The sequence below is a fragment of the Diospyros lotus genome, chromosome 1 (assembly GCF_014633365.1).
Source record: "Diospyros lotus cultivar Yz01 chromosome 1, ASM1463336v1, whole genome shotgun sequence".
Classification (NCBI taxonomy): domain Eukaryota; kingdom Viridiplantae; phylum Streptophyta; class Magnoliopsida; order Ericales; family Ebenaceae; genus Diospyros; species Diospyros lotus.
The window spans coordinates 19989596-20010487 of record NC_068338.1 but is presented as its reverse complement, the minus strand read 5'-3'; the positions used below and the strand labels follow the sequence as shown (position 1 = coordinate 20010487).

General features: G+C 38.4%; 1 protein-coding gene across 8 annotated transcripts in view; it reads left to right on the top strand.

The window, feature by feature from the left end:
* The window catches only part of LOC127791236 (uncharacterized), a 71534-nt gene that overhangs the window by 24360 nt on the left and 26282 nt on the right, over nt 1–20892 (top strand). For 4 of the 8 annotated variants that reach the window (XM_052321109.1, XM_052321110.1, XM_052321097.1 and 1 more), the window contains 3 exons: nt 1549–1653; nt 2062–2218; nt 2399–2475. In XM_052321109.1, the coding sequence (XP_052177069.1) occupies nt 1549–1653; nt 2062–2218; nt 2399–2475 (339 nt within the window). The remainder of the gene's footprint in view (nt 1–1548; nt 1654–2061; nt 2219–2398; nt 2476–20892) is intronic. The other 4 variants (XM_052321111.1, XM_052321108.1, XM_052321112.1 and 1 more) reach the window with 2 other exon arrangements.

Genomic DNA, 20892 nt, shown 5'->3' with positions numbered 1-20892 from the left:
AATTATGTAGACCATTGAACAAGGGAGTTGGAAACAAAAACTCTTAAGGTGCATTTCCAGGACTCTATTCACCCACTCAGTTCAGCCATCAGTTCGAGGTTGGTAATAGGAGTTGAACTTGAATGCAGTACCAGTTTCTTTATAGATTGTTTGCCAAAACTTAATGAGGAAAACTGCATCTCAGTGACTATGGTTTTGGGAATGCCGTGAAGTTTGACTGCTATCTGGTTGAAAAGATGTGCCACTGTTGGATAAAATCATGAAGTTTGACTGCTATCTAGGCTAGCATACCCTCTTATGAATTTCCTATAATACCCTATGAGCTCTAGGAACCTCCTCAAGCTGTGGTGTGGGCTTTCCTGGTCCGGTCTACACAACAGGGGTGTCAATGGCATAGGTCTCTTCTGATTTGTCTATAGAAGTGATGGGAACTGGGTCCTTCAGCTGATGTCAATGGCTTCTTTGTTCTCACTGGCAATGAAGGCATAGGACTTGTCTTCCTTGTGGCTGCACAGAGCCAGCAGCAGGGGCAATTGAAATGGATGTTAAGGGAGAGGAAAGGACACTTGGAAGTGATGATGTGCAATTTTGGTCTTTGTTGGAGCACCATGTCCCAAAGCTTGAGCTGTTAGCTTATTAGAAATTAGTGCAAAAATATTTATCATGCTATTTTAATGCCCTTGTGATCCCCTGTCCCTGACATGTAGGGATATCGTGTTGTTAGAACAGGATCTTATATTGGATCCCCCCCTCCTCTTCTCTCTTTTGTGGTGGGGACATGGATAGAATCAGGAATGATAAGATCCTAATTAAAATCCTGATAAGTTATGTACTCAATAAACTTTTCTTGGAAGTAGGAAGATGGGGTACTGAAAGTAAAAATATTAAAAAACGCATGAGGTAAAGATATGTGTACGTTTTTGTGGAGAGAGTGCTGCAATAGAGCTTGCATTTATGAGGGGGAAGGGGGGGGGGGGGGGGGGGGGGGAACTAAAGTGCTGGTGTGGAGAAGAGGTTTGCCAGTGTCTGCACTTTGCAATAGCTATATATTAAAATAAGAGACCCTGGATGGATTTAGGAATAGATTGCAAAGAGAGAGAAATAAACCAAAAAGAGTGCTTTAAGTTGCATTTGGGATACCAGTGTAAGAGAACAAAGAGAAACATGAGAAGATATTAGACATAATCGAGTGGAGAGCTGTCTACATGGAAGATGGGGAACCTCATTGTGGCAACAATCCTGCGGATATCTAATCTACCCCAAGTGAAACAACTTTTTGCTGAAGATTTATGTCATCTCCCTCTTTGTTAACATATTTGAAGCCACTCCTCCTCCTGCTCCTCCTATTTCTTCTTCTTCTTTTAATTTAAATACATGAATATTGAGAAATGCATGAACCTGAGATGTTACTGAAGTGTTAATTCCTCACTAATTAATGCATAAATAACACTTATGTCATTTGCTTCATCATGCAAGAGATCATATTACATTGCATATCTGGATATTTGATATTAAGAATGTCTGTGGCCTTTGTTCTTCAACGTTCAGGTTAAGAAAGAAGATAAAAGCAGAAGAAGAACTGTCCTAAACAGTGTTGTGGGAACTCTGGACCTTAGCATCCGACAGTTCTTGCAAGGAGAAACATACCCCGGGGTATGCAACTGATTGTATCTCAACTCTTCTTGCAAGTTTTAGAATGTCCTTATAAGTTGAGGTATAATATTTATAGTGATTTACTTCCTTTGCAAGGAGGATGGTAGAGTGCCAAAGATGGGAACTTTTATCTGATTCTCACACTGCCTTGTATGCTATTTATATTGTTGGATTTTAATGTGTGCGTGTGCGTGCGTATCTCTCTCTCTAAGCCCTAAACTCTAAACTCTCTCTCTCTCTCTCTCTATATATATATATATATATATATAAGAATTGGCAGACAGCTTTGTACATTTACCTTCCCTTCTCCCCCTAAATTTAGTTGCTCTGTGTTAATTTTCCAGCACTGGGGGATTAGGATATGTCCTGATTCTTTATCAATTAGAACCTGCTGGATATTGTTTTCAGGAAGTAAAACGATTGTCTGCAACCTTGGCAAGTCATGGGCCCTTTGATGCACATAAATATGCTTATGTTGCAAATGCTTGTGTTTCAAAGTTTGCTCGGCGGCAGGGAGTGGCTTCAAATATGTTATATTTGGCTGCTGATTTTGCCACCATGGCAGGTACTAGTTTCTCAACTTTCAGCCAATTAAAGGGTTCCTGTTAGAAAACATGGAAGCTCTGATACCAAAAAGAGTGCTTTAACAGTTTCTTTTGCTATAATTCTAGATTGCCTTTGTTTTCTTTTTGGCTTCAATATCATTTTAATTTCTTTGCACTCTCCTCTTTTGGTATGGCAACAGGTATGAATCAATTATTTGTTCATGTAAATGCAGACAACAAGCCTGCCCAGGAATTGTACAAAAAGACTGGCTTTAAGGTTTGGCACTTGTGTCTGGCATATGATTTGATTGATGGAACCTGAATGCTTTTGATATTTTTATTTAGTCCTGACTTGCATACCTGAGAACTCTTATTCACATGCCTTGGTTTGAGATAAAACTGTTGGAACTTTTGTATTTGAGAAAAACGAAAAAACCTAAGTAGGAATACTTTAGGGACAATTGGGGATGAACAAATGAACTGTTTTCTCAGCTTGTATTGAACGTACAGAGGTGGTATTTGTACATGTACAGGCCTTAGTTTTCTTCTAGAATACAGGAATACAAAATACAAATTCAAATAGGATACAATAGATGTAGAAGAAAACTGAAAACTTGGTATATAATTCTCTTACACTTCACAAGGAATGGTTACAATATATATAGGAGAAAAAAACCAATTAAATCCCTATAATTAAGGAAAAAAGAAGGAATTCTAATTATATAAATTACTAATTTACATCAATCAATCAATCCTAACAATTAAGATTGATTATCATCAATCCCATAAATTGTGGGATAATTGAGATTGATAATCAATCCCATAAATTGAGGAATCAATCAACAAGAATTAATCAATCAACACTCCCCTTGGGTGTTATTCACGCCAAATTCTATGGTTTCTAATCTTACCTCCAGTTGCCTTAGGCGCATTCCTTTGGCCATTGCTTCATGATCCTTGGTTATACTAGGCCTCAGTTGTTACTTCCGCTTTTGTCGCCATTACCCACCGCCGACTGACCGGCTCTGATATCACTTTGTCAAGCCCTTGAATTAGGACTTGCAAATTGGTAAAATGTGAATGTAAGAATTAATAGAAAGAGAGAGAACGAAAAGATAGAAGAGGGAAATAGAGAATCAAGAGAGGGTAATTGATTATTCACTTCCAAGATAACCCTCAAAGTGTCGTAGGTCCATGTTTTATAGGACCTCTGACTGCCTCAATTGACTTCTAACTACTCAACGGCTTAGTTTAACCGTTTACAGCATTTTTGCTAACTCCTTTATTTCCTCATTTAGGCCCTACATTTTACAATATTACACACTACTCCCCTAGGGTCGTGATAGCTGCCAGGAGGGGCTCAGAGTGTCCAGGGCTAGGCCTAGGGCCATCATGGCCAGCCATTGGATGAGAATTAACCATGGGGATGGCTAATTTAATGGATGTTCGATCGTGAGGTCACCAGAAAATTGAGGGAATTTCGAGGCAAATCTCAGCTAAATTAGGGCATTTTGAGGCCATTAAATGGCTGTAATGATGATAAGGGCTGAGGGTTTGACAGGAATGAATGTTTTGCGGCCAAAGAATCAGCTATAAATAGGGGCTGATGGCTGAGGGTTTTTTCAGCAATTCAAGCTCAAATTCGAGGCTTTAAAGGGTGAATCGAGTGTTGAGAATAAGGGGCTTTTGTTTCTTGTGTTTTTTAGAATTTTTCTGGAGAGTTTGGTGAGCTTTCGTTTAGGTTTGAGAGGGTTTTGAGAGCTCACCGGAAAAGTTGACAGAAGCTTTAGCCAAATCTTTAAATGGCCAATTGAGCCACTTTCGATGGTTGTTTCAAGCATTCGAAGGCACCATCATGATCAACTTAAGGAGTAGATCAAGGTAAGAGGGGAAACCAGTAGTCGCTGGCGACCGGAGCCACGCGCTAGGCAAGTGAAGACCTAGGCAGACTCCAGTATTTCTTGGGTATTGAGGTTGCACAATCAAGAGATGGTATTTCAATTTCTCAAAGAAAGTATACGCTTGACATCTTAGAAGAAATTGGCATGGTGAATTGCAAAATGACTGATACTCCAATGGACCTGAATATCAAACTCTTGTCGGGACAGGAGGAATCATTTTCAGATCCTGAAAGGTATCGAAGATTGGTAGGCAAGCTGAACTATCTCATCGTCACTCGCCTTGACATTGCTTTTGTTGTAAGTGTAGTTAGTCAGTTCCTCAGTTCTCCATGTGACTCTTACTGGGATGCTGTTATTCGGATTCTAAGATACATCGAAAGAGCACCAAGTAAAGGGCTATTCTATGAGGATAAGGGACACATAGATATTTGTTGTTATATAGATACGAATTGGGCAGGATCTCCTTCTGATCGTAGATCAACCTTTGGGTATTGTGTTCTTATGGGAAGAAATTTGATTTCTTGGAAAAGTAAGAAACAAAATGTAGTAACTAGATTAAGTACAAAGGCAGAATATCAGGCTATGGCTAATGCAACTTGTGAGCTCGTATGGTTTAAACAACTTTTGCAAGAACTTAAGTTTTGTGAAGTATCTCCTATGAAGCTTATTTGTGATAATCAGGCTACCTTGCACATTACTTCCAATCCAATGTTCGATGAACGAACCAATCATATTGAAATCGATTGTCACTTTATTAGAGAAAAGTTGGTTGAAGGTGTTAATTGTTACAGTGTTTGTTAATTCTAATAATCAACTTGCAGATGTCTTCACCAAGTCTTTAAAAGGTTCTGAGGTAGAATATATTTGTAACAAGTTTGGTGCATATGATATCTATGCTCCAACTTGAGAGGAAGTGTTGAGTTGTATATAGAGATAGTTAAGATAGGTAAGCACGATGTCATGGCTTATGTCATAGTGTAATATGATGTCATGGCTTATGTCATGATGATGTCATGACATTTGTGTATATATGTGCTCTCTCTTAGTTTGGACTGCTATAGAGATTTTTCTCAAACCATCTCTCCCTCTCTTTATCTAGATTCTCACAGTTTTGTTTAGGAACAACTTGATCCTTTCCTTGAAACGTTTTTGACCATGCACCCTGCACCTTATTAGAAATCATAGCAGAACCTTCCAAATGATGGTCATTAAACATGGTTGTCCTCCCATGTTCCTCACTTCAAACTATAAAATAGACTTCATTCAAAGATGGCATTTTTTCATGACCAAGGACCTGTGCCCTGACCTGATTAAATTTAGGATTGAGACCAGTCAAAAATTCTACTATTCTATCTCTTTCTAGCACAGAAGTTAGAATAATAGCATATTCACTACATACCATCTTGATATCTTGATAATGGTCTAACTCAAGTAAAAAACTATTCATCCTATTATAGTAATCAGTCTCAGACAAGGATCCTTGTTTTGTGCTATTGATTTTAGTCTTAATTTCATAAATAACCGAGGCATCTTGTACCTTTGAGTAAGTCCTCTTCACAGTCTCCCAAATGTCCTTAGCTGTAGATAGGAGCATGTAGTTTTTACTCACCTCAGGTTGCATTGAACTCCACAGCCATGACATCAACATTGAGTCTTCTATATCCCAGGCAGCAAACGTAGGATCCGTAGTTTTAGGGGCTGATCCAGTGAGGTGAGAAATCTTCCCTCTACCCTTTAAAAAGGTTCTCATTAGTTGAGACCATTGAAGGTAGTTACCTCCATCCAACAGATATGAATGGTGCATACCAGGCAACTCACTAGAAGAAGAACTTCCCATTGATGGCTCTATTGGTATCACTTCCCTTGTTGACATGGGAGAAGCAATTTCTGAGATCTTGGACATTGTATGGAATGATGAAAGGAAAAGATGAAGTGAGAAGCAATTGGATTATAGTGGCAATGAAGGCCAGAAGAGAATGAGTCTTCTTTAGGCAACAATCGACTCTGATACCATGTAGAAGAAAAGTGAAAATTTGGTATATATTTCTCTTACACTTCACAAGGAATGGTTACGATATATATAGAAGAAACAAACCAATCAAATCCCTATAATTAAGGAAAAAAGAAGGAATCCTAATTACATCAATTACTAATTTACATCAATCAATCAATCTCAACAATTAATATTGATTATAATCAATCCCATAGATTGTGGGATAATTGAGATTGATAATCAATCCCCTAAATTGAGGAATCAAACAATAATAGATAAGATAGGATTTGAACTTAAATAATCCTATCCTATTTTTATGGAGCTACTTTATCTTTGACTTTTTATCCTTTCTTTATCGTCTTAGCTTGCTTTAATTTTCAAATCTTTCAAACCTCTTCTTATCACCTTATCTCCCTTCGGTGCAACAACAAGAACTTTCGTATTTATTTCCTTCAACACTCCCTCTCAAACTGGAGAATAGATATCTCTCATTCCCAGTTTGCCTCTAATCAATTCAAACTCTTGTTTAGCCATTGCTTTGGTGAGTATATTAGCTCCTTGTGAACTGGTAGGAATATAGATCAGACTAATCTCTCCATCTTCAATTTCTTGTTTAACAAAGTGGCAATCAATCCTCACATGTTTCATCTGGTCATGTTGTACTGGATTATTCACAATACTTATTGTTGATTTGCTATCACTGTACAACCTGATAGGAATAGTAATTGGCACCTTTAATTCTTCCATTAGCGTCTCAAGCCGAATGATTTCACATACCCCTTGAGCTACAGCTCGGTATTCTACCTCAGCAATATGTCAAGCTACCACCCTTTGTTTCTTGCTCCTCCATGTAACAAGATTGCCCCAAACCTTAGTGTAGGAGTAAAATCACAGCATTCCCTCTAGAATCTCTCAACCCAATGACTCACAAAAAACACTCAAAACCTCCCAGAACACAAACGATAAAAGGAATGAACGAGAATAAAGAAAACAGTAAAGAACACAGGAGATTTATCCTGGTTCAGTCCCAAATTATGGGACCTACGTCCAAACTGATGCAACCTTTTCAATCCGCTATCTTGAAAACAATCTTTAGGATGATAACAAAGAAGAAACCCGAATCCTCACTCAGCCCATATGCCCTGAAAGCTAACCGGATTCCCTGAGATTACAAAAGCTTATCCCCAGCCTTACTCTCAGTCACTCAATCAATCCTAACCCACAAGATAGAAACAAAAAATGTCTTGGAATGAAGCTCTGTTCCTGCCTAACCCCACGATCCTTATTTATAGAGACCATAGGGACGTGAATTGCAACTGCTTAATTGCCTGACTGGAAATAACAAACAACTAACTCGGTTAGCCGCCCTTCTAGAAACATGCCTTTTAGAAGAATACTCATTCTAACCCTAAAGAAAGGAAAAAAGTATACAATGTAGTAGTACAAAATGGCCGACTACAAATTAGAGTCCTAATCTAGTACAAATGACATAACACTTAGTACAATAACTTGATGTAAAATTGCTATCTTCAATAGGTCCAGCCTAGTCAACATCCACAAAGCCTATTATTCCTCGATCATCAATTTTCCAAAATAGTAACCCTTTTCCGGGTATTCCTTTAAGATATCTTTAAGATATGGTAGGCAACATTGAGGTGTTTGCTAGTGAGTGAATGCATGAATTGACTCACTACACTCATCGCATATGCTATATCAAGTCTTTTGAGAGACAAATAGATCAATTTATCCACTAACCATTGGTATCTTTCTCTGTCTGTTGAACCCTCCTTTCCATCCTCTTTATTCTTCCAATCTGGTTCCAATGGTGTACTAGTTGGCTTACAGCCAAGCTTGCCTGTTTCCTTTAGTAAATCTAATGTGTACTTTTCCTTCTTTACTTCTTGCCACTTCCATTCCTAGGAAATACCTTAGTTGCCCTAGGTCTTTTACCTCAAAAACTTGTTGTAACTGCCCTTTCAACATCTCTATTTCGTGGGTGTTATCTCCAGTGATAATAATATCACCCACATATACAATTAGGATAGTTTTTCTGCCATTTGATGTGTGTTTAGTGAACAAAGTATGGTCAGCCTGCCCCTGTTTGTATCCTAGCTAGTTTAAAGTTGAACTAAACCTTTAGAACCAAGCCCTAGGGGATTGTTTAAGTCCATACAATGATTTCTTTAGCCTTTAAACCTTTCCTTTCCTGTCTTCTGTCTCAAATCCTGGAGGGATTCTCATGTAGATCTCTTTTTCTAGATCACCATTGAGAAATGCATTTTTAATATCAAGTTGGTGTAATTTCCAATCAAAATTAGCTGCAAGAGAGGGCAAGACACGTATAGAATTTAGTTTTGTAACAAGAGCAAAAGTCTCCTCATAATCTAATCCTTGAGTTTGAGTGAATCCTTGGGCTACCAATCTAGCCTTGTACTTGTCAAAACTTCCATCAGACCATATTTAATAGTAAATACCCATTTGTTGCCTACCACCTTCTTATCTTTAGGTAAGGTCACAATCTTCCAAGTGCCATTCTTTTCCAATGCTTGCATTTCATTCATTACAGCAGTCTTCCATTGTGCATTTTGTAAAGCACTATGAATGTTCTTAGGGATTTGAATTTCATCAATTCGTGTAGTAAAAGCCTTAAACTGTGGAGATAATTTGGAATATACCAAGTGATTAGAAATGGGATACTTGGTACATGACCTTACCCTTTTTCACTAGGCTATGGGGATGTCCAAATCATAGGGTTCGATTTATGTACCATGCTCTTCTTTTTCAGGTATTGTCCTCCTAGCTACCTCCTAGCTTCTTCTGGGACTACTATTGCCTCATCCTCTTCAATTACTGGACCTTCCTCCTGAGTTGATGGCTAGCATTGCCTTGAGTCATAAGATCTCCAAGAGTAAACCAAGGGTGATTTACTAGGAGGTTGGACTTCTTGTTCTTGCCCTTGACTTGTTACATAACTGGTAATAGAATTGACTATGGTAATTGCCTCAGGACAAAATAAAGAAGCCTGACATTGGTCTGCATTAGGGTTAGAAGTCCTCTCTTGCAGAGTTATGTAGGGATAAAAATATTGATTCTCGAGAAAAGAGACTTCACATGAGACAACAAATTTACTATTGTTAGAACAATAACACTTATAGCCTTGTTGTGTTGGACAGTAGCCAACAAACACACATCTCTTAGACTTAGGTTCCAATTTGGATTGAAGTAAAGAATAGTTATGCACAAACGCCATACAATGAAAGACCTTTGGTGATAGTGAATTAAGCATTCTAGTATAAAGTGAACAGCTAGCAAGAAGAGTGATCAAGGGAGTCTTAAACTTGAGAACCTAGTTAGGAAGCCTATTGATGAGGTATGTGGCTATAAGAATTGCCTCTCCCCAATAGGAATTAGGAACTGAATTTGTAAACATTAAGGATTCGGTAGTTTCAAGGAGGTGGCGATTTTTTCTCTCAGTCACTCCATTTTGTTGTGAATTATAAGGGCAAGTGCTTTGATGAAGAATCTCATTTTCACTCAAGTAGGTACTAAACTCATTTGAGAAATATTCCCTACCATTATCCGATTGAGGGATATGGATTGAAGTTTGAAACACATTGGTGGATTTTTCTGAAAATTGTATGAACTTCAGATTTTTCCTTCATTAGGAAGACCCAACAAACCCTGATATGATTATCTATGAAGGTGACAAACCAGAGTGTGTGGGTTAGATTAGGAATTCTTGTTGGTCCCCATACATCACTATGCACCAAATAAAATGGCTTGGAGGGTTGGTAAGAATGAATGGGATGTGAGGCTTTAGTTTGTTTAGCAAGTATACATTGCTCACATTGAAAAGAATCACTCCCTTTATTAATAAACAAATGGGGACATAGGATTTTCAAATACTTAAAACTAGGATGACTCAACTGTTTGTGCCATAACTGAATATTGAAATATGAGACAGTAGAAAGAGAAGATTTGTTATGTAACCTAGATGAAGTAGGGATACAGACTGCTCTATTGACATAATAAAAACCTTCTTTTCCCTCAGCATTGCCAATCATCTTCCCTGAAGTTAGGTATTGAAAAACACAATGAGATGGAAGAAATGTCACTTTACAATTCATATCCTTTGTTAGTTTATTGATGGACAACAGGTTACACTTCAAATTAGACACATATAAAACATATTTTAAATGCAAGCTGGCTATATATGTTGTTCCTTCTCCTTTAGCATATGACACTATCCCATCAGCTGTTGTCACATTTATAACCCTATCACATCATTTATAGGTTAACAATCCATGTAAAGAGCCTGTTATATGGTCTGAGACTCCTGTATCTACAATCCAAACATTAGTAGACATAGTTTTAGATAAGAAACACTGATAGGATGTACATTGTTTGGCTAGTGATACAGTCGGTTTAGGAGATTCAGCTAAATCAAACAATTTTGTGACCTTTGTTTGATTTAATACCTGCTAGAGTAGCTCCAATTGATCTATTGTTAGGGTGAGATTAGTGGTTTTGCCTTCCTCAGATTCTACTGTATAAGCTGTTTGAGTCACCTTCTTTGGATTCTTTGCTTTCCAATTTGCTGGTTTACTATGAATTTTCCAACAAGTATCTCTAGTATGATAGGGCTTATGACAGCGATCACACTACTGTTTGTCCCTTTGTGATTCACCACGCAATGGTGATGTTTTTAGTTTAGAAGTAGGCAAGGCTGAATTCTGAGTATTATTCTCACTTGTAGAAAATGAGTTCAACATTATCTTCTTACGGCTTTTCTCTCGTCTTACCTCTGCAAATGCTTCCTGGATTGATGGGAATGGTTTAGTTCCCAGTAATCTTCCTCGAACATCGTCTAGGTTAGAATTAAGGCCATGAAAAAAATCAAACACCCATTCTTTCTCCACCATCTTATTGTTTTTGACTCCATCTTTAGTACACTCCCAACTAATGTCATAAAACATGTCCATTTCCTGCCAAAATAGATTCAACAAGTTATAGTGCTCAGTAACGGAATGATTACCTTGTTTTGTTGTCCGAATGGCCAATCAGATTTCAAAACATTGAGCAGTGTTCTCCATATTCGAGTAGAGAGCTAGCACTGCCTCCCATATTTCCTTGGTTGTCTTGGAGAACAGATAGGTTTTTCCTATCTCTGGCTCTATGGAATTAATAAGCCAAGCCATAACAACTGAATTTTCAGCATCCCAAACTCCACAAGTGTCAGCCTCGGGGTCTAGCATGGGTGTGGCACTAGTTAGGTATCCCACTTTTCCTTTCCCTTTTATGACCAACAACACTGATTGAGACCATTCTTGGAAATTAATCCCATTTAGTTTATGTTGTGTGATTTGAAGGGTATGGCTATCTAAGGAAATCAGGACAGCTGGAATTGGGATGGTTCTGGTAGGTATAAGACTGGCAGTGGAGGTCTCACTAGTTGGTGGATTGCTAGCCATTGTAAAATTACTGCTTGGTGAAAGGGAAGAATAAGATAGTCAGCCACAAGGTCGGTGGCTCTAATACCATGAACAAAACAATACTTTAGGGACAATTGGAGATGAACAAATGAACTGTTTTCTCATCTTATATTGAATGTACAGTGGTGGTATTTATACACGAGCAGGCCTTAGTTTTCTCCTAGAATACAGGAATACAAAATACAAATTCAAAGAGGATACAACAGATAAGATAGGAGATAAGATAGGATTTGAACTTAAATAATCCTGTCCTATTTTTCTGGAGCTACTTTATCTATAACTTCTTATCCCTTCTTTTCATCTCAGCTTGCTTTAATTTTCAAATCTTTCAAACCTCTTCTTATACTTTCATATTTATTTCCTTCAACAGTATTAATATGACTGATTCCTTGAGTGTGTGAGTGGAAGAAAGCCATTTTTATTAAGTTTTCCCTTTATGTTTGTCCCCTGGGTAGCTGTGTCACAGAATTTATTTATTTTCTTGTTTATTTAATATGCTTTCTTTCTGCACAATAGCTATCCGCTTTGGACCTGGTGGATCAGTTGCACCAACAATTTTGCATTATTTATTTTTGTAATAGTCTTTTTTCTCTGTAGGCATCTCATAATTTACTGCCACATTATATCCTTGTAGTCTGTTCTTCGTCCAAGTTTGGCTGTCTATGATTTTCCTCAAGTCCCTTAAGATGGCATCTCTCAAATTTATTTGGGCTAAAGGAAGAATGAACAAAATATGCAAGGATAAAAAAAAAATTAAGGCTTGATGCATATGTGATTAACAGCTAGTATATTTTAGTCCTTTAAATTTTAAATCTTGAATACTGAAAGTGTTTTTCCAAATTTGACATCTTCTTGGTCATGTTTGTTTTTCATAAATAGTTAATCATTATGTAATATGCTTGCCAAAGTAACATCTTCATATGATATGCATAAGCTCCCAGTTAATTGTTGTTTGATGGACTTAGAAATTATCACAGACCAAAATGATTTAATTTAAATGAATGTGTACAACATCCTCTTTTAAGGAGAGGATTATTAGCAAAAAAGGAAGGAAATAATTGACAGCATCCTACCATCCTAATTTACATTATTAACTTTTTATATTTACATAATATTTACATAAAACACTGATGCTAGAATATTATAGGATCAAGGCCAGATCAGTCTTAATTGAGCATAATTCCAGCAAATGGAATGTATACACTTGATACATGATGGTAGAATGTAGGACAGCCAATTATGGTCAGCTTAATTTGTTCTTATAAAGTAGACAGTTCAGGATTGTTAGAAGGATATAGCTTTGTAGTGCTGTCCATAGTGTGATGTTTCTCTTAGTTGTACCTCATAGAATTGTGTATATATAGAGAGAATAACTATGAATAAAATGATCATCTTTTTTCTTTCTCCTAAAAGATGGTATCAGAGCCATTACCCTTAACAGCAACCAAACCCTAACTCTAATCCTAAACAATTGTCACCGCTAGTTATTGTCATCGCTGCCTTCATCACCGTCAAGCGATAGTGACTTCTTTGTGACCATAGTTGTAAAAGGTGCAAGGCTCATTGAGGCGCAAATTAGTGCTTGAGGCCTAGGCGCGAGGTGCGAGGCGAAGCACGATCCTCAGGCACATGAGGTAGACATTTATTCAAAATGCTTATAAATACTTATACACTATTCTTTTCAATATATAACTATTAGGAGGTAGATGTAAACTCAAAAAATCATAAGTGACAACTAACCCACCCTATAATAACAACTAATATTCTTTCAAAAAAAAGCAATTAGTTCTTTTGCAATTAGTTTCTTCTAACTACATATGAGATTAAAGGAAAGAAAAAATTATTGTAGAACACACTGTTAAAAAGCAATTACAGGAAAATAATTAGTTTCTTCTAATTGAAAGAAAAAAAAAAATTATAGCCAAACACAACATAAAAAGTTGCAGAAAAATAATTAATTTTTTTAAATTGCAATAGAAATTAGAAAGAAACAAAAATGACGCAGAATGCAGACATGAGTAGTTCTCTAGCAAGTTAACATTTCTGTCAAAGGATCCCAGTTAGTGGGAGATTTGGTTACACTGTTGGGTTTGCCTCTCTCTAATATACAGGATATGCAATCAAATCAACAAGAAATAAGATCTAAGATGACAAATGAACAAGAAATAGGGTTTTAAAACACTTGTATGTACAAGGAATGCGTCTTGAGCCTTGCACATTAGTGGTGATGAGGCACCTAGAGCTGCGCCTTTGTGACGTTTCTTCCTTGTGCAATCTCTCTGAGTTCGAAATTACTTCCAGATGTGGTGACATCTCAGGCGAGATTTGCAGATCCAACTATTTTAGTTCGTGACACTTCAAACCTATGCTTTAGGATTAGAGGTTTCAATTTGTAACACTTCATGTCGTGATTTCAGTTTGCAACATCTCCAGATTCCATGACCTCCTTCATGACACCTCTAGATCTTGCAATGCCTTTTCCAGCTTTGGAAACACCTCCTCTAGATCCAATGACACCTCCTTACGACACCTTTGGATCTGGTTCATCTAGTTTGCAGCACCTCTTTGCTGTTACTGGTTTGGCTTTGTGATAGGGTACTAATAATCGAAAGGAACTACAAGCTGGAAATTAACAAAATGAAAAGAAAACTGAGCATTCAAGAGGCCCTTAACTCTCCCAAGCACTCAATATCAAAAATCTTCTTCCCTTACCAATATCTTCATCCTCTACATATATCCCTCTCTCCCCCTCAACTGCATTCTGTTACACACACTTGTTGAGTTGTTACACAACCCAGCAATTTCCCCACTCTATCCCTTACGCACATGGTTGGCTGTTATGCCAGCCAGCCAACCAATTTATCACCCCACCCCTGCCTCTTGGACCTTCTTTGGTAAGTCCCATGAACTGGGACCTATCATTACTCCCCCCGCCCCCCGCCCCAACTTTCACCTTGTCCTCAAGGTGGAAAAATGGAAATTGCTACTGGATCAAAAGATAAAGGCTCCCAAGTAGCTTCCAATGGGGGTAGCCCCTTCCATTGTATGAGCACCTCTAACACATATGATAGGGGTAGAGACCGCTTGTACGCCAACCCCCCCAATCCTTTCCTCCACCTCGTTGATGATCTCCACCTTGTTGTGAACAATCAGTTTCCCTTCTAGGCTGAGAATCTGGTCAACCTCAACATCCACGGCCATAAAATGACATCTCATTTTAACTTTGGAGAAGAGATGGTTGCATTACTATCGGTAGTGTATCTGAAGAGCCTATTGGCACCCTAAACATGATCCACACCTTCAAGTTTCTTAAAATAACAACAGCCAATCCTCCGTAGATAACTTTCATGCCCAAATTCCCATCAATATTTAAGATCTTTGGGTCTATACCAATAGTAACCCAGGGCAGAGCATTGCTTGATGATTGAGAAAGTCCCAGTGATGATGGCTTGGCTTCCCACAACTGCAGCAAGTACTGCAATTGCCAGAATTGACCATCTTAATTTCTCAGGTACAGAAACATAAAATCCCACTTGATAGTCATGTCTAATATCATGGTGCTGAGATAAATAAGCAGCTTGTCCCATATATGCCAGTACTAAGGGTGGGTAAACCAGGGATGTGAATGCAATCTTGATTGACAACTGTGAGAAGTGTCCTAGATCTGCAAACATAGCTTCTGAACCAATTATGCATAACAGGATGCCACCCAAGGACATCCAACCATCTCTTCGGGTTTTCTTAAAAAACTTGTACATGTAATACGGGCTTAGTGCTTTGTAGACCTTATGGTTCCAATGAAAGATGTTATATAGACCAAGAGCACTAATGCACAACAACCACATCATGATAATGGGTGCAAACAAGAACCTAACCTTGTGGGTGCCATAATGTTGAAGGGCAAACAAACTAATCAGGATGATACATACAAGCAGAACTTCTATATCATTAGGCTCCACAACAGAATGCAAATTGAGCCCTTGACTTCTAGAAACATGCTACCCTTCCACCATCATGACCTACTTGGACGAGGCACCCACCCCCTCATGATGGTGAGAATACATGGGGGGTGTATTCTCAACATCAGGGACCGTTGATGGCGCCCCAACCCTTGGCCAAATGCTCTACGTGGCTGTCACCGGTTTGGCCATCCGTGGCATTTTAAATGGACTGAACATCGGCTGCCCTTCTGCCTCGCTGGAGAACTCCCCAACGCCATCGTCGACGACAGCCACTCCGCCTTGCAACACCATGTTCTGCTCAACCGTCAATCCCCCTTCAATATGCAGCTCGTCCGACTTCTCCATCGCGCCTTCATGCGTGGACCCTAAGCGATTCCTCAGCAGCCCCTTCAACTCTTCCCAGCTTCTCACTCTTCGTCTCCGTTGCTTCGATTGGAACCATGAAAATGCAACACCCTCCAAACACAATGCTATTGCATCTAACTTCTCCTCATCAGTCATCACAGCCACCAAAAAGTAACGTTTGACTCGGAATATCCAGCTGTCAAGTTCTTCGCCTTCAACAAGCGGCATCTCCAGCCTTCTTCCCCACACTTCCAGCCGCCAATTCCCTCTAATTCCACCCTCGAACTCCCTGCCCATTTCGATTCCAAGTGATCCCTCGGAATTCTGGGTAAATTCCAAAGGACTATCTGCCTTCTTCGCTTTGCTCTTCCTCTCCCGTTCTTGATCCTCCCCTCTTAAGGCGTCGACTCCCTTCTGCATCCCCTCCATCTTCTCCTTGTCAGCTAGCCCATTCACCGCAACTTCCAACTTTTCACCCGTCGCCTTAAGCTCCCCCCAACTCCTCACCCGTCTCCTTCGCTGCTCCCACTGGAACCACGACAGGGCTGCTCCTTCAACGCATAAGGCCGCTATCTCTAGCTTCTCCGCATCAGACAACTAGTTCACAATGAAGTAGCTCTCAGCCCTAAAGACCCAGCTATCTGGATCATCTCCCTCGAAGATGGGTATTTCCAAGCGTCTCCCACGGTACTCCTGTCTTCCGACACCATTGACCTAGTCGCCCCCTTCGCCACTTCTCACTCCAGCAATCGGCATTCCTTCCCTTGACAAGGGCGAACCCGCAGGTTGGTCTTCCTTATCTCTCTCCCCCTTTCTCTCTCTCTCTTGCTACTCCCGTCTCTCCTCGTTCTTCCTCTCCTATTCTTGCTCTTCCCACCTCGTTCTCATCCAAGCGAACTGTTCCAACAAGCTCGCTACCTTCTTCCCCACCGATTGAACCACACCCCTCATGACATCAAGTTCTCGTTGCATGCTTTCCACCCTCCCTTCCAATTTTCCTACTCGGTCCATCAAGTTTACCATTAGGATCGATGACGCTTTAATACCAAATTGATAGGATACTGATAATCGAAAGGAACTACAAGCTGGAAATTAACAAAATGAAAAGAAAACTAGGCATTCGAGAGGCCCTTAACTTATTGTTGTTTCTTCAAATTTTGTTTGTGATTGGGTTTTGAGATATGGCATTATCAAATCTTGGAGTGGAGTGTTTGTCTTCTACTGTGACTGTACTTGTCTTTTTCTGGTATACCTGCCATTACAAATGACAAATTGAATGGCAAGAATTATCTCTCATGGTCACCCTTTATTCGAATGTGATTTTGAGGACATGGTGTGAGAGACCATATGACTACGAAACTCTTTGACATCGTTGAATCTGATAGGAATGTATCGGATCGCATGGATGGATAGTTGGTTACATTTTTATGGTAGTTGATAGATGTTGATTTGATCCCCTCATTTTGTGTATATGAATTTTTTTTGTTTTGCATTTGGTCTTTTGCTCAACAATTATATACTAATGATATTATGTGCTTATACAATATTATTAACAATATGCTCTATATTCGGAAGGGAGATTCAAATGTGGCTAATTACTTGTGTCATATTTAGTCTATTGTGGCATATTTCAATGTAACACTCATCTCTGCCTTGTTGGCTAATGAGACAAGGGATCTTTTTCCTCTCCTATTGGGGAAGTCCACTGTTAGTTATAGTTGTTTACTGTTAAGGTTGGTTTGGATGGCATTGTTGATCGTTTGAAAACCTGGTTGGTTGCAAAGGGCCATACTCAAAATTTTGGATTGGATTATGGCGATACCTTATCTCCAGTGGCTAAGATTGCTTTTGTTCGTGTCTTTTTTGCCATGATAACTATTCAACAATGGCCTCTTTATCTATTGGATATTATGAATGTTTTTTTTTTTTTCATGGTGACCTTCAAGAAGAGTTGTATATGGGGCAACCCTCTAGGTTTATTACTTAGGGGGAGTCTGGTTTGGTATGTTGCTTGGAGAAGTCCTTATATAGCTTGAAGCAATCTCCTTGGTACTGGTTTGGTTACTTTAGTTTTGTCATCTAGTCTTTTGGTATGACTAGAATTGAAGTTGATCATTATGTTTTCTATTGTCATTCTATTGTCATTCTATTGATGGAATAATATTTTTTATGGTGTATGTAGATGACATTGTTATTAGAAGTGATGATGAGGTTGGTATTGGGCAAATGAAGGCTCATTTGCACTCTTATTTTTAGAACAAGGATTTGGGCAGGTTGAAGTATTTCCTTGGCATTGGGATAGCTCAGTTTGTAAATGGTGCGTGCATCTCTAAATGGAAGTATGCCTTGGATATTTTGGAGATTGGCATGCTTGATTCCCAGCCTCTAGATATTCTTATGGATCTTAATGTTAAGGTTGTACCAGGATAGCGGGAGCCATTAGAGGATCCTTGGCAATATAGGAGACTGGTTGAGAAGCTTAATTACCTCACCATCACATGGTCAAACATCCCTTTTATTGTTAGTGTGGTGAGTCAATTCTTGAACACCCCTTATAATAGTCACGAACATGCTTAAGTGCATATCTTGAGGTACATTAAGAATGCTCCTGATAGATGTTTTGTTGTTTGAGAACAAATGACACAAACAAGTTATTGAATATACCGATGCAAATTGGGTTGGTTGTCCTATAGATAGGTGCTGTACCTTAGTCTATTGTATCTTGGTTGGAGGTAATTTAGTATCTTGGAAAAGTAAGAAACAAATGTTGTGGCTAGATATAGTGCAGAAGTAAAGTATCAGGCCATGGCTTTAGTCACATGTGAGTTGGTTTGGCTCAAGCAACTTCTTAGGAATTGAGATTTGGAGATCTAAGGCCTATGCAACTCATTTGTGATAATTAGACTGCATTTCATATTGCCTCTAATCCAGTTTTTCATGAGCATACTAAACACATAGAGATAGATTGTCACTTTGTGAGACACGAGTTGATTTCTAGAGAGATTAGTATCTCATTTGTTGGCTCTAACAACCAACTGGCTGATCTTCTTACAAAGGCATTATAGGGTCCAAGGTTTGACTACATTTGTTCCAAACTAGGCACATATGATATATATCTTGAGAGGGGGGGTGTTAGAAGGATATAGCTTTGTGGTGTTGTACATAGTGTGATGTTTCTCTTAGTTGTATCTTGTAGAATTGTGTATATATAGATAAATAACTATGAATAAAATAATCTTTGTTTTTCTTTCTCCCAAAGCAAGGATTAACTGGATTGACCATAAATCTGGCTATTGAAAGACAATAGTATACACTTTTACAACTTACTTGTATGTAATTCACCTAAAGCATAGCTTCATGTAATGGACCTGGTAACACTCTCCCTCAAGCTAGAGCTTATCACATCATAATATGTTTCAAATGTGTTATAGATAAAGTTCACTCTAGCTTCAATACATAATTTATAAACAAACTGCAAGCTGATTTCCAGACTTCACATGAGTTTTTGTAATGTTTTCATCCGAATAAAAGTGACAATTGACCTCAATTTGTTTACTTATTTCATGGAAAAAGGATGAAAGTAACATACTCTGTTGTCTATTATTCCATTGACTATGAATGTGGAACTCCAAGAGATACAATATTTATGGTAGACATTCTGTCAGGTGAGGAACTTAATTTGCTGTGCATCTTTAAATTCATCTAAAACCACTATCCTGACACAACAGAACATGTTCATGTGCACCCTTAAGATATCTCAAACCACGAATTATAATATCTGATGGCAGGTATGACACTTATGGCAGAAGCTATGATAATTTTGTTAAGGGTGAAATAATCCAATCTCCCAACAAAATCTTTGATTACAACTTGAATCACCCAGTTGAGGACCTTTATTTGCTACAATTTTGGTGTTTGAATTCATAGGAGTATCCCCAAGCTTGGCTCTTAACATTCTCGTCTCAGATAATAAATTAAGAACATATTTAGGTTGAGAAAGGGTAATATTAAGGTTCTTTCTAACCCAAAAATACTTTTAGGGTTTTAGATCTTTAGTATGTTATAGAAGCTGTAGAAATGATTTGATCTGTTGTATGCCCCTAATATCATCACTTGGAACCACAATATCATCAACAAATATAATTATATTTTATGATCTATAGTTGATGATAGAACACATAAGGATCACTTAAGCCACAAAAAAAAAAAAAAAAAAGAAAAAAAGTAAGAAGACAATGATTAACACATCTCGAAAGACCAAGCTGTATCACAATACAATTGACTTTGCCAAACGAAGCATGAGAAGACTAATTGAGTCCATGTTAAAGATTCTTCAGTTTATACTCTTATGCAGACTTCCTATAAGCAACAAGCTGTGGAGGTGGTTCCATCTGGATTTTTTGACATCAAGTTGAGGCAGATGCCAGTGAAACATATAGTTAGAGAAATCACAAGATGGATTCATGGAATTTTAGCCACCTAAGAGAGTCTCAAAGTGATCCAACTAATAAACATGAGCACAACCCTTTGCCACCTAGGGCTTTTGCTTGTCCATTTTATATTGACCTATCAATGTCCAACTATACATTTGTTCTACAGATCCCATGTATCGGTGGTCCAAAGAGTAGACAATTCTATGGATCCCATGTATCATTGGCCCAAAGAGTAGAAAATTTTTTATTGCAACTTTCCTCTTGGGATGGGAAAATGTCCAAGACATTTGAGGTGCCAAATGAGTAATGCGAAGAGGACAAGGAATTGTAGGATGCAAAACTAGAAATTGTATAGGAAGAACACAAAACAACAATCACAAACCTGAATCCCAGTAGGTGGGCGGGCTACATGAATTAGGTTTTTGTAAAGCTTGTAGAAATTCAGGCAGTAACTAAACTATAGTGGGTTGCAGTTTTGATGTGTCTGATTAGTTTGGTGTAGTCTATTATGATGCAGAAGATTGAACCAGCTCCAGACTACTCTTAGCAATTTTATCAGGCTGGTTAT